The 11,628-nt window shown below is 41.9% G+C and overlaps 2 protein-coding genes across 4 annotated transcripts in view; one reads left to right on the forward strand and one right to left on the reverse strand.

The window, feature by feature from the left end:
• lef1 (lymphoid enhancer-binding factor 1) overlaps window positions 1-5,419 on the forward strand; it is a 44,175-nt gene extending 38,756 nt beyond the window's left edge. For all 3 annotated transcript variants that reach the window (XM_023428196.2, XM_023428198.2, XM_023428199.2), the window contains exon 11: window positions 3,866-5,419. The gene's annotated coding sequence lies outside the window, so the exon portion shown is untranslated. The remainder of the gene's footprint in view (window positions 1-3,865) is intronic.
• A 1,766-nt stretch (window positions 5,420-7,185) lies between these two features.
• On the reverse strand, window positions 7,186-11,619 carry hadh (hydroxyacyl-CoA dehydrogenase). The gene is made up of 8 exons (XM_023428200.2): window positions 11,427-11,619; window positions 9,570-9,698; window positions 9,326-9,483; window positions 8,828-8,954; window positions 8,226-8,315; window positions 8,060-8,132; window positions 7,693-7,809; window positions 7,186-7,529 (listed from the first exon to the last, which is right to left on the reverse strand). Exons 1-8 carry the CDS (start codon window positions 11,541-11,543, stop codon window positions 7,411-7,413), a joined length of 930 nt encoding a protein of 309 aa, XP_023283968.1. The 5' UTR covers window positions 11,544-11,619; the 3' UTR covers window positions 7,186-7,410.
• Between the last annotated feature and the right edge of the window lie 9 nt (window positions 11,620-11,628).

Genomic DNA, 11,628 nt, shown 5'->3' on the forward strand with positions numbered 1-11,628 from the left:
CCACCTCCTGACATCCCCCAGCCTGCAGCGGCTCAGACTGAGCTGTGCGGGGGCACACGGCCAGACTTCAGCTGCCCAGGCCCCCAGCGATGCCGCCTCAGATGTGGGCAACGCCTCCCACTACCTCCCCCCTCTCCTATCCACACCCTCCCATGCTCCCCTAGTCTCACCCACACATGCCTGAGGTTTGGGGTTTTGATGACTCCCCCCCACCCTCCCCTTTTCCCCTTTTGACCACAACCAGTCTCCACCCTTCCCTACTCTCCAATATTTAACAGTCTTTCCTCCTCTTTCTCTTCACCCTTTTAGTTTCAGCTCCTCCTGGCTAACTGGTTAGTTGCTGATAGCCCCTGTGGTAAAGATACAGCCCCCCTGAGCCCCCCTTTTGATTGGATGTTAAAAATTTCAAAGCTTTTCTTAAGTGGTGATTTCTTTTATGTTGAATGTCTCAGAGCTGAAGAAAGTGCTGACAGTGCACAGCATTTTTGTTTAAGACATCGCCTTCTCTTTCAGGTGCCTATTTTTTTTTTTATTGCCTTGCCTGTTTTATTTTCCCCTTGTCTCTAAGAGCGGCACTACCACAATTTTATAGAGAAGAAGTTTCTTTGAAAAGGTGTCACCAGAGCCAGCTGTGCGATCACTGCCAAGACCTGTCACCACACTCAGACTCTAATCTAAATGTGTGGACATTTCCTTACTAGAGCTCATGGTCTGTTAGCCTGACCTCAGTGTATGATGTAACAAAGAGTTGGCACTTTTTTTTTTTTTTTTATCGGATCTCAGGTTGAAATAAGAGGGCCACCAGTTTCCGCTTTCATCCTTGTCAGATTAGGTTGGATTGGTTTATTTAGTTGGTCCTGTTTCTGTTTCGTTAACCAATTATGGTTCTTGTCACATGTGCTGATTGTATTGGTCGAGGGTCAGACAAGTTGGGTAGTTAATTCATTGTTTCATTGACAGTTTAACATTCAGTGGTTTTAGCTGCTTTTCTGTTTCTGACTATCTTCTTGGGGTTTTTCTACTGTTTACAAAAACAAGCCATTTCTTGCTCTGGATGTTGAGAAATTGTGATGTGCATTTTAATTTTTTTTCTGTCCATCTCTAGAGTAAGCAACCAAACAGTTGAGAAAATAATTGACAGATTCAAGGATAATGAAAATATTTGCAGCCTCAGAGTATTTTCGTGCCCTGACTTTGACCTGACAGTTAAAGGATAATTCCAGTTTATTACAACACAGAACTCAAACTTGCCGTTTTTTAATTTTGGTTATCTTTCCTACTTGCTGAGATCTGATAACGGGGCGAGATTGCTCAAAGGAAGTCCAATGGGGCAAGAAATATGTGCAGTGTGACAGTCAGGCAGGTTGTATACAAACCCTCGGACTAGTTTTTAGCAGTGTCATCATGTTCCCACTTCTCAATTAACTTGGCGAGTACAATCTTGTCATAACCGATAAAGAATGAAACCATGAAAATAAGACCCAAGTTGTAATAAACAGGAATCATCCTTCAAAACAGCTTTCTTCACTTGCGTTTCTCTCCTTCTCCCATTAGTCTTTCCCTCTCTTATGTCCTCCAAATCTCCCGTCCTCTCTCTGCCATGGTAAAGTCTGCACGTCAGCCTGTGTTGGAGACACCTCTCTCCACTTGGCTTATTTTTAGAGTAATTTGTCGGCGGTGTTTTCCTTTTTAATGGCACCAAAAGAAACCCCAGAGCTCCGTGTAAGGAAGGAGGGAGGGAGCTGAGGAGGTGGGTGGGTCGGTGGGTTTGGAGGTTAAGGGGCTATAAGGCGGGTGGGCCCCAGCTGCGGGCGCTTTGATTTGGCCTGGGAGGTGAAAGCGGCGATTGAGACGCGAGGCTGTGCCAGTTATCTTAACCTCCCACACTTCAAAAGCTGGGCGAGAGCTTGTCCGACTCCTTCCCCCTCCCCTCTCCCTCCCTCCCTCCCTCCGTCCCGTAGAGGGAAAGGAATTGGGGGAGAGAGAAGGGGGAAGACTAAACCTTCGCTAGCCGTCTGAACAGAGGAGCGTTTCATTTCCTGCAAAAAAAAAACAAAAAAAACTCCAGCCGGCATTCCTGAGCACTAATGTAGAGGGAGGGGGAGGAGGAGGAGGGAGGTGAGGGGAGAGGAGAGGAGGGGTCAAGTTGCTCCTGAATCTCAGTGTTTGTGTCGGCTGGACCTTGTGAAGCGCTGGCCTGCTGCCCCCTACAACCAACCACCACGCAAGCACACATCCCTGCTGTTACCACCAACCCTTTTTTTTTTTTGGAAACACACTCATGCACACACACACACACACACACACACACACACACACTTCTTGCCCGCAGCCCCTCAGGCCTCTTCCCCAGGCAGGAAGGCCAGCGCTTTTCATGTCTGTGGTGGGGGAAGGAAAAATGCTCCCCAGGAAACAGGGTGCAGTACCGGGCGTGCGGGCCCGCTTTGAGATCCTGGGATGAAAAGAGGGAGGGCGGCGGAGGTAAATAAAAGCGACAGGGGCTCTCTCAGCGCTGTGCTCCTTTCAGTTTCTGCTCTGTGCAGCTCAGGGTCAGCTCTCCTCGGGAAAGGTGGCCTCTGTCCTGTTCCCTTTTATCCACATGTGGTAAAGCAGTCTGCAGGATTGTGTGTCTGTGTGTGTGTGTGTGTGTGTGTGTGTGTGTGTGTGTGCGTGTGCGTGCGTGCGTGCGTGCGTGCGTGCGTGCGTGCGTGCGTGTGTTTTTGTGTGTGTTTGAGTGTTAAGATGCAGCGAGCAGCAGGGCTCAGCTGACTTCTCTCCTACAAAAACACACTCTTGGCTTTGCCACAAGGGAGAGGCAAACTAATACCGTTTCTTTTCCTTTTTTTCGCCTTCACAAAACATCCATCTTTTTAGTCGCAGGAGGCATCCATCCACCTCTGTCTCTCCACTTTGATCACAGATTCTATTTGATGCTGCTCTGGTCTAAAATAACTCTCCTTGGCTTGTCAATAACTGAAGCTAACTCTGTTATGTTAGCTCAAGCCCGGATCACGAGAGGGAAAAGAACACTTTTGCAGCTTGACAAACAATTTCCCTGTCAGGGAAAGGGGCCAATTTCATGAGAGTCCTGTGAAGTGGATTGAGCAGTCAGGTAACATTTTTACACCACAGCAGCAACCTGCACCTGGACTGCTTTGGTTCAGATAATTACCATCTATAGTTTCATGAACTCTTGCTAGTTTTAACCGGCTGGGTCAATGTGGTGATCCTCCTGTGCGAAGAGTATTTCCTCATCTTGTTTTCCCATCGCCCACCTGCAGCGGCGGCCTAAATGTCAACCAGAAGCTACACAATTGGGTGCTTGCCTTGAGAGAGTGAGAGGAGGAGTGAGTGAGTCAGGGGAGGGCACAGAGGAGCGTAGCATTGCCAGCTGGGTCACGGCAACCCCCATGTCAGACTAGATCAAAGCCAGACCAGCCCACATCCTGTCACTGACCTATAGCCCCTCTGTAGTTCAGTGCTTGGCTCAACACTCGGGCTTTCATTCAATCAGCTGTAACATTAAGGACAAAGAAAAAAAGATTGATTATGTAGACGGTAATGCTTGTAATTTGTCCTTTGCTGATGTGGGGAGGAATGCTTGCATGCTGAGACACTTTTGAGTCATTCTGATTCATCTTGATATGTCTGGTTTTGGTTAATGTGACGTGAATGTGACCCGTGTTTTAGTGTGGGTTGCTGATGTGTTTCAAAAACAATTTTTTTTTCCCATGGAAAATCAGCAGATTTTCCTTTTTGTATACAGATGCAGTTAGTTCATAGTTTGTGCAGTTGATTGATCGTTTTTTCTTTTGTTCTAATCTGTGTTGTTTTTTTTTTTGTTTTTTTTCTTCTTCTTCTTCAGGAGGAAAACGGAACAATTTCTCCACATGCAAAGCGAAGGCAGCAGCTACGGGCCCTCTGCTAGAGATGGAGGCCTGTTAGATTCCATGAAGACCCTTAAATCTCCAAACTGAAGCCTCCAGTTCTCAGAGGACCCCCTTCCCTCCCTCCCTCCCTCCCTTTCCTCCCCCACCTAACCCTACTCCCTTTCCTTCAACACAGTCACATGCCACCACCACCAAAAACACTTCACTGTTTGACTCTACTCCCTTCCTGAAGGCGCCTGCTGTAGAGACACTGAACTGAACAAGACAATCATGATTAGTAGGAGCACCCTCACGAAAACCACGTTCTCGCACCGAAAACCCAGAAAGCATCAATTTGACGTCTGTGTTTTGTCAGTTTCCTTTACAAATCAGCTTTACTGCAATCCAAGGCACTGCACTGAAAAACAGCAGCAATTTTGATGTGCGCACAAACTTCTCCCCTGCACCGCCCAAACTCTCCAAACACCTGTTTCTAAGTTATTGTAAGTTATTTGTCATCTCTGTTCCTTTGTATAGTTTATTAGGCCTACATTCACTCCCTGAAAACCCCCTCCCCTCTCTCTCTCTCGCTCTCTCACTGGATTTTTGAGACCATTTGGGGTTTCGCCCGACTGACCAAACACCTCTTTTTAGACTGCACTAAGGAGGATGGAGGGATCTCATCTTGTCTAAGAAACGTCCTCAAGACGCCATTGTAGTTTGTTGCTGACCAGTTGGTGCAAAAAAGGATCAACAATTTGATTTGCTTTTCATTTTAGACTGAATTTTGATTTTGAATGCTTTTTTGTATCTTGAACCCTTGTTTCAATTTCTCGGTGTATATTTTAGTGATTTTTTTTTTTTTTTTTTTTTTTTTTTTTTTTTTTTTTTTTCCTTTTTTTTTTTTTTTAAATATTGTTTTTTTATATAGTGGTCTATATGAAAATAAGCTTTGGACACAGGAAAGCCATTTTTCTTGTTGAAGCGTCTTGCAGAAAATTAAAACTTAAGGCTTCTTTTGATAACTATTTGTAACAAATAGTGACCTCGAGTCTTGCTCAGATGTAAAATAATGCTCAGTATGTGTACTTTTTAAAACTGTCAGGATATGTCAATTTTCTTGGTATTTTTGCAGGCAACATTAGGACAAAGGCGAGAGTGATAGCTCAGAGGCCTATATTTTATTGTTCTAAAACATGACAAATGAAGCAGATATATATATTTACCCCAGCACTTGGCAGTCTTTCTTTTATTGCAATGGACCTTTGTCTTTTCTCTCTGGTAGCTAATAGTGTGGTCTTTAGCCATGTTGTTTATTCCATGCAAGCATCTCTGTAACATTTTGATTTTATTGCTCTATTTTAGTATTACTTGATGAATTCCTTTTTTTATTATCATATTCTGGGTCACTGTCATCTTGGTAGAGCATTTTGCTTCCCAAGTGGTCATATTTGAACTGTTCCAACATGTTTTGGTTTTTTGTTTTGTTTTTTGTTTTGTTTTTGTTTATTTTTTAAGGAAAAATAAAAAGGCACCATTGGCTCATGTGATCACTTGTGTGGTGGAAAGACCAGAGCTGGAAAATGCCAGATGTTACAGTCTGTGTGTCATCCTTGGAGATTAAAGTATCCACTGGCAGTATGAAGCAGGTAAAACACATTCAATACAACTTAAAAAATTCAACTTCAATAATTAAAACTCCAAAAACATACAATGCTCAGGGCTACATTTGTACAGTATTATTGCAATGATAATGAAGCGTATATCATCTGAGCATTCAAATCTTTCAACCGGGGAATGAGATGATTTGTGTTTTTTAAAAAAAGATTCTGAAAAACTCAATAAAAACTCTTGAGGTAACGATCAACTTTTTTTAAGTAAACAACATTTTTGATGAAAGACCCAAGATCAAAGGAAAATGTCCTGTATAGACAAACCTGAATTGTCTCTTGAATGTCCCCATTTCAAGTAAACCAGCGCCACCTTGTGTTTTTGTTTGGTTAACAGGACATTTTGAAGAAACCAAGAGGGTAAGACCAAACATTCCTGAAGTTTGAGATGCTTTATAAAAGCACATGACAAATGACTCGATTTGTGCATTCAAGTCAGTTTTATTTACAAAGCCCCAAATAACCCTTTAACACTGGCAGAAGCTGCAATAGTAGAATTACAATATGAATTACATTATACCTTTATAGTATGTAGTACATGGTATGAGGCTCCTCCACTCATAAATGTGGTCTGCATATTTATTGTTTCTTCACTTGGGTGTTTCACTGTGCAGAATGATTTATGTGAGTTTGACAGTTGTTTTCACATTCATCTGCTGAAGTTTCTCTGTGCCTTTTTTTTTATTTTTTTTTTTTTTTTTTTTTTATAAATCTCAGTTTAAGATCATGATTTTGCGCTATTACAACTAATCCGGAGGCCAGCAGTAAATCAAATATGCAGTTTACTCAACTGTCATGTGGACACACAAGTGCACAAACACTGAGACTGGACCTTTCAGTGAAGCAGGAGACATCTTGTGCCCAAAGTTCAACTTTTGAAATGAACAATATTTGCATGAGTGATTTATTTATTTTTTGCTGAAACAGAATAGACATAATTGAGGGATTTTTTTTATTGTGGAGAAACAATACCAGACAGAAAATATTCTTCAAAGCAGGGTGTTTTCTGACTTAAATCATCATGGAAGGGAATTTTAAAGTTGCCGTATCAGATTTTTTTCAGCTACTTGGGGGAGCAAGTTGTGAACACTGACATGTCAACATCTTGAACGTTGATCTGATGAACTTGTTGCTAATTCAATGTCCTTCTGGCTTGTTGGCTACCGAGTTCACCAACTACTGTCAGTCTGTTGTTTAGTGCTGAGCGGGTGGTATAAAGTTGGTTTTTACAACTTAAGAGTGGTGGTGGTGCACCAGGGCAGTGAAGTGGCGGCTCGGACAGCGAGCTGAAACTCACTATGACGCCAAGTAAAGCCGAGGGCTGCTGCAGATAATTCGCATGATTATTTTCTATAGGTCCACCACTATGAGCAACCAGTTTCACATTTCATTTGATACATTATTATAAAATTGGTTATAGCTGCTGTAAGTAATCAGTTGAATTGTTTTATTCAAACTGTCAAAGTTACTTTCCATAGCATTGACCTGTGTGGCACATTCAATTTAAGCTGAAAGAAATGCTTCAGGTCCTATTCAATAAAATTTGCGCTATTTCTGAACTGATGCTGGTAGATATAAGCGGCATTGTCAACCTGATTTTTATGTGCATCTGCAAAACAGTCACTTCAACAAAGTGTTCAAAAATCTTTTTTAAATTTCATTTCGTTTAATCTCCACACACACAAAAATGTCATTCAGTGGATAAATACATAAGAAAATGGACTGACAGACAAAAGTTGACCTTTCATGTAGAAGGCACAGGCACTTTTTCTATTTCCGTTTTTCTTATTAGTCCCTCTTGGATGGTTCATTTTCTGACTCGTTCCAGATCGACGTCCTCCACACAAAACCAGAAACGCTGCAAAACTTCATTACTTGTACTTGTAGAATCCTTCTCCCGTCTTTTTGCCATATTTGCCCTCCGCAACCAACTTGTTCAGCAATTCACTCGGGGCAAAGAGTGGGTTGTGGGGATCCTTTGCACTCCAACCTAAACATATGCAATAATAGAACGCAATGAGATTCTACATTTAATATATCAGTTCTTTCAAGTTAGTGTTGTTTTTCCTTGCTTACTGTGATGTCATCTTACCACTGGCAGTCAGTTTTAAATTAAAGTCACTTCCGCCCCCCCCCCACATACTTCAACTCACCATCCATAATGAATTTCATTGTGTCTAGTCCTACATAGTCCGAGAGCTCAAAGGGTCCCATGGGATAACCAGCACCAAGTTTCATGGCAATATCAATGTCCTCTTTAGATCCATGACCTGAGGAAGAAGACAGAGGAACAAAAAAACAACGTAAACATGCAGAAATCATTCAGAAATTAAAATTGATAAGCAATACTGAATTTGATCCATGCAACTTGACGCCAAGATTCTTTTATAGTCTTACATTTCCAATTAAAATTCCCACCCAGAAAAAAAAAAAGTAATGGACACTTGATAAATCATCCCCTATATACTTCTATGGCAATTTCACTGTGGAGACATTCGGTGGTCATGCAGGTATACACACCTCTCTCATACAACCGGATGGCCTCCATTATGTAAGGAACAAGCAGGCGGTTTACAATGAATCCTGGTGTATCCTGAGTGGAGAGACGTTGGATTCTGCTGAGTGGGCCGTTTGATATATTCTGCGAGAGACTACAGCTGTAAAGAAATCAGGCGGCAAATCTTACCTTGCAGGACACGGGTGTTTTTCCAAGCATTTTGCTGAAGTTCAGGAGGGAATCAAAAGTGTCTTGGCTTGTTGCTGAGGTTCCAATGACCTGTGGAAGATCAATACTTAAGTGTTGCTGCCATTAGACAGCTGTATAATGCCTTTACTGATCTTAAATGATTTAAGAATCTCACCGTCTACACCACACCAGCCTGTGACACTTTATTAAATTATATTCGGGGCATTTTTCAATTCTCAGTATTTCCCTCTGAAGAAGCAAAAGCCCCAAGTGTTCAATCAGTATTAATCTGAATCAGTATATTCTATTAATCTCTTGTCGAATAATGGTCCAAATAATGTGTTAAAAGCATGGAGGTGGTGAGCTCTGCATGCGAGAGCCGTCCTCTGTAACTTAATTATTGGTAGTTTAAGCGATGCTTTTGACAATTCTTGAAAATTCACTCATTTGCTTTTTCAGAGAGTTAGATAAGAAGTCATCTCCACTCTCACATCTGTCTGTTTTCTAGTGGGCGCTGCAGTTCACACTGTTTGATCTGAAGAAGACAAATAAATAAAAATAAACACTGATTTATTTATTTATTTATTTTTTCGGGGCCCTACCTCTACAAGCTTCATCATAGGGACCGGGTTGAAGAAGTGGAGGCCGCCGAATCTGTCCAGCCGGTTGGTGGAGCTGGCGATGTCAGAGATAGGCAGGGAGGATGTGTTGCTGGCGAAGATGGTGTGTCTAAAATGCGAAGTGCAGAAAAACGAGCAGTAAGCAGCACATATACTAAAAGCAGATGTGAGCCTTTCAGCACTTTATTTCCTTTCATTATCCAAATGTAACATCTGCTCTCATCCCTCTAGTGTTTGGGAAATTTAGAAGAGTTGATTCGGTCTTTTTAAATACTGATAACTGAAGTGGAAACATGCTTTAGATAACAGCACACACTGAAGCATATAAAACGCAGAACATGCAGCTTCTGGTTGGTGTGAAATCCTCTCGGCATTTCCTGCCACGTGATTGCACAGTCATGATGCCACACTGAGGCCACACTCTTTTTCCGATCTAACACTTATAGCTAATGAATAGAGCAGAAAGGGGACAGTGCTTACGGCGGTGCCAGCTTGTCAAGACGACCGAAGAGATCCTGCTTGATTTTTAGATTTTCCACAATGGCCTCCAACACAAGATCCGAGCTCTGCGCAGCAGATCCAGCGTCTGTCGAGGTAGAAACATTTTGCAAGACTTTCTGGATGAACTCTTCACCTGCCTGAAACAAACCGAACACAATATTGCCCATTAATTGCACACATTTCACTCTAGCAGTGACCTGGTTGTTGATCTACTGCGTCTCACCTCTGGCTTATCAGCGTACTTCTTCTTGACCACTCTTTTAAGGCTCCCTTCGATTCCTTTGACAGACTTTTTCAGGATGTCGTCATTTGTGTCCACCAGCGTCACCGAGTGGCCCGTCGATGCAGCAACCTTCCAGAAGGAGATGAGTTCACGACAACTTAAAATACAGCCACAACTTGTCAGTGATGTTGAGGTGGGAGCAAATAAGGTGATGCAGGTGTTAGTTTGTTGAAGCTCTTTCTGTGTAATTGCAGCAGATAATAGCGACAGCCACTGTTGCCTGTCTTTAAAGTCTTCACTGACTTTATAGCACAGCTGCATACTAATAAAAAACAGCTGATTTCTGAGTGTGCGGTTGATGTAGAGTGCAATGCACAAAAGGATATGGCGGTACACATCGAGAGTGGTGGTGAAAAAGCCTGATGAAGATCACAGAAAAAACTAACAATAATAGTATCAATACAAAAGTTAGTACTTTCATTTTTTTTTTGGTATAAAAACGACAAACACCACATGACAACATGTATACTGTGAGACTCAGAACTGTGGTCTGTAAGCATGTGGTATGTATTTGGGGCAGCTCACATTCTCCTATAGTAGATTACTCAAGACCAAATACGGAGGGTGACACCTTGTGGCAAAGATCTGTATCTTCTAATATTCCCTGCATGCATTTCAACTGAATCCTTCATGAGTTTTGTCTTGTCTGTGTTACACCACAAGGAAACAAATGCATTTACAGACAAGTGAAATATTTCTAGCTTCCTGATGGAAACAATCGGTGATTGTGCTGTGAGAAAAGAAAACCATTCACTATCAAGGAAATGTAAAACTTGTTTTTAAAAGTACCATTGGCTGCTATTGGCTTTTGTAGTTATATGATATGCAACAAAATGGCATCTTAATGTAATGATTCATAAACTGAAATTCTTTTCAAAGGCAGTACTGTGCAAAGTTTTAGGCCGATCATCAGGGAGTTGTTTGATCTCAATGACCCCATGTGAAGATTTGATGTTTCTTTTGTCCTACATGGCAGTAACCCCTGAGCATCTTTGGGTTTTGGACTGCTGGTCAGATATGATTTAAGACATTTAAACACATCACCTTCACTTTGGGAAATTGTACCAGGCTTTTTCACAGTTTATGACATTTTATAGACAAAACGATTAGCCAAGATAATAACCAGAAGGCATTCAATGGCAGTTGTATCAATTTTCATTCAGATACAGAGGTGCCTTATTGTGAGACTCAAACTTAAAACACACACTGGTGAATTCCCAATAATAATGTTGGTTGTTGGACATTGCTGTCGGAATATATATATCTTTTCTTTTTTCCCCAATTATTATACAATAGTCTCTCTGACCTTGACTATTTCTGTTTAGTGTAATTCAGTTAGTCATACCTTCAGGTTTAATATTCATGGGATATTAGCTTCCTACCGCTCGTTTACTTTGTTTTCATGTATGGCTGAATACATGTAGGTAAAACTGTTTGTATATATGCAGCTGTCATACTATATATAGATAATTTATCCTTTTAGTGAAGATAAATAAAGTCAGGTTAATCAATAATGAATCGTGGTTGCAGCACTAATGTTAGGCAGGGTTTTCACTTCAGGTAAACGTCAATGACAACTTGTTTTGTTTGCACATTGTACGCACAGCTGTTTAAGCGGAACAAGCCCCGATCCCAATCCGGATGCTTTAATATTTAGTAACCTTATATAACATAACACAGTCGAAACTTGAAGCGCCTGGTCTGATTTGTAGCATGTCAGCTGGCTAGTTATGGTGAAGCTAACTGCTAAACTACTTGGCTAAGCAGAGCCCGTTCCGGAGGCATTTCGCCGCGTACCTGTGCAATTCCTGCACCCATCTGTCCACCTCCGATGATCGTCACGTGTTTAATAACAACATTCCTCACAGCCGAGGACGAGAAACCTCTGCAGATCTGGTGGGTAAAGAAAGCCATGATGTGTGTGTGGACCGGCTGCTACAGGACTCCGGGACAGGCTCACAGATCCAGACCCGGGCACACGGAAAAAAAAAAAGTGGGA

The sequence above is a fragment of the Seriola lalandi genome, unplaced genomic scaffold (assembly GCF_002814215.2).
Source record: "Seriola lalandi dorsalis isolate HSWRI2012SDOR001 ecotype SW California unplaced genomic scaffold, Sedor1 jcf7180002054872, whole genome shotgun sequence".
Taxonomy (NCBI): domain Eukaryota; kingdom Metazoa; phylum Chordata; class Actinopteri; order Carangiformes; family Carangidae; genus Seriola; species Seriola lalandi.

Coding starts and splice junctions, on each gene's coding strand:
- hadh (XM_023428200.2), bottom strand. CDS start 11,543: ATGGCTTTCTTTACCCACCAGATCTGCAGAGGTTTCTCGTCCTCGGCT. Junction 9,484..9,569: donor AGTACGCTGATAAGCCAGAG/GTGAGACGCAGT, acceptor GGTTTGTTTCAG/GCAGGTGAAGAGTTCATCCA. Junction 7,810..8,059: donor CATCCGGTTGTATGAGAGAG/GTGTGTATACCT, acceptor CTTCTTCCTCAG/GTCATGGATCTAAAGAGGAC.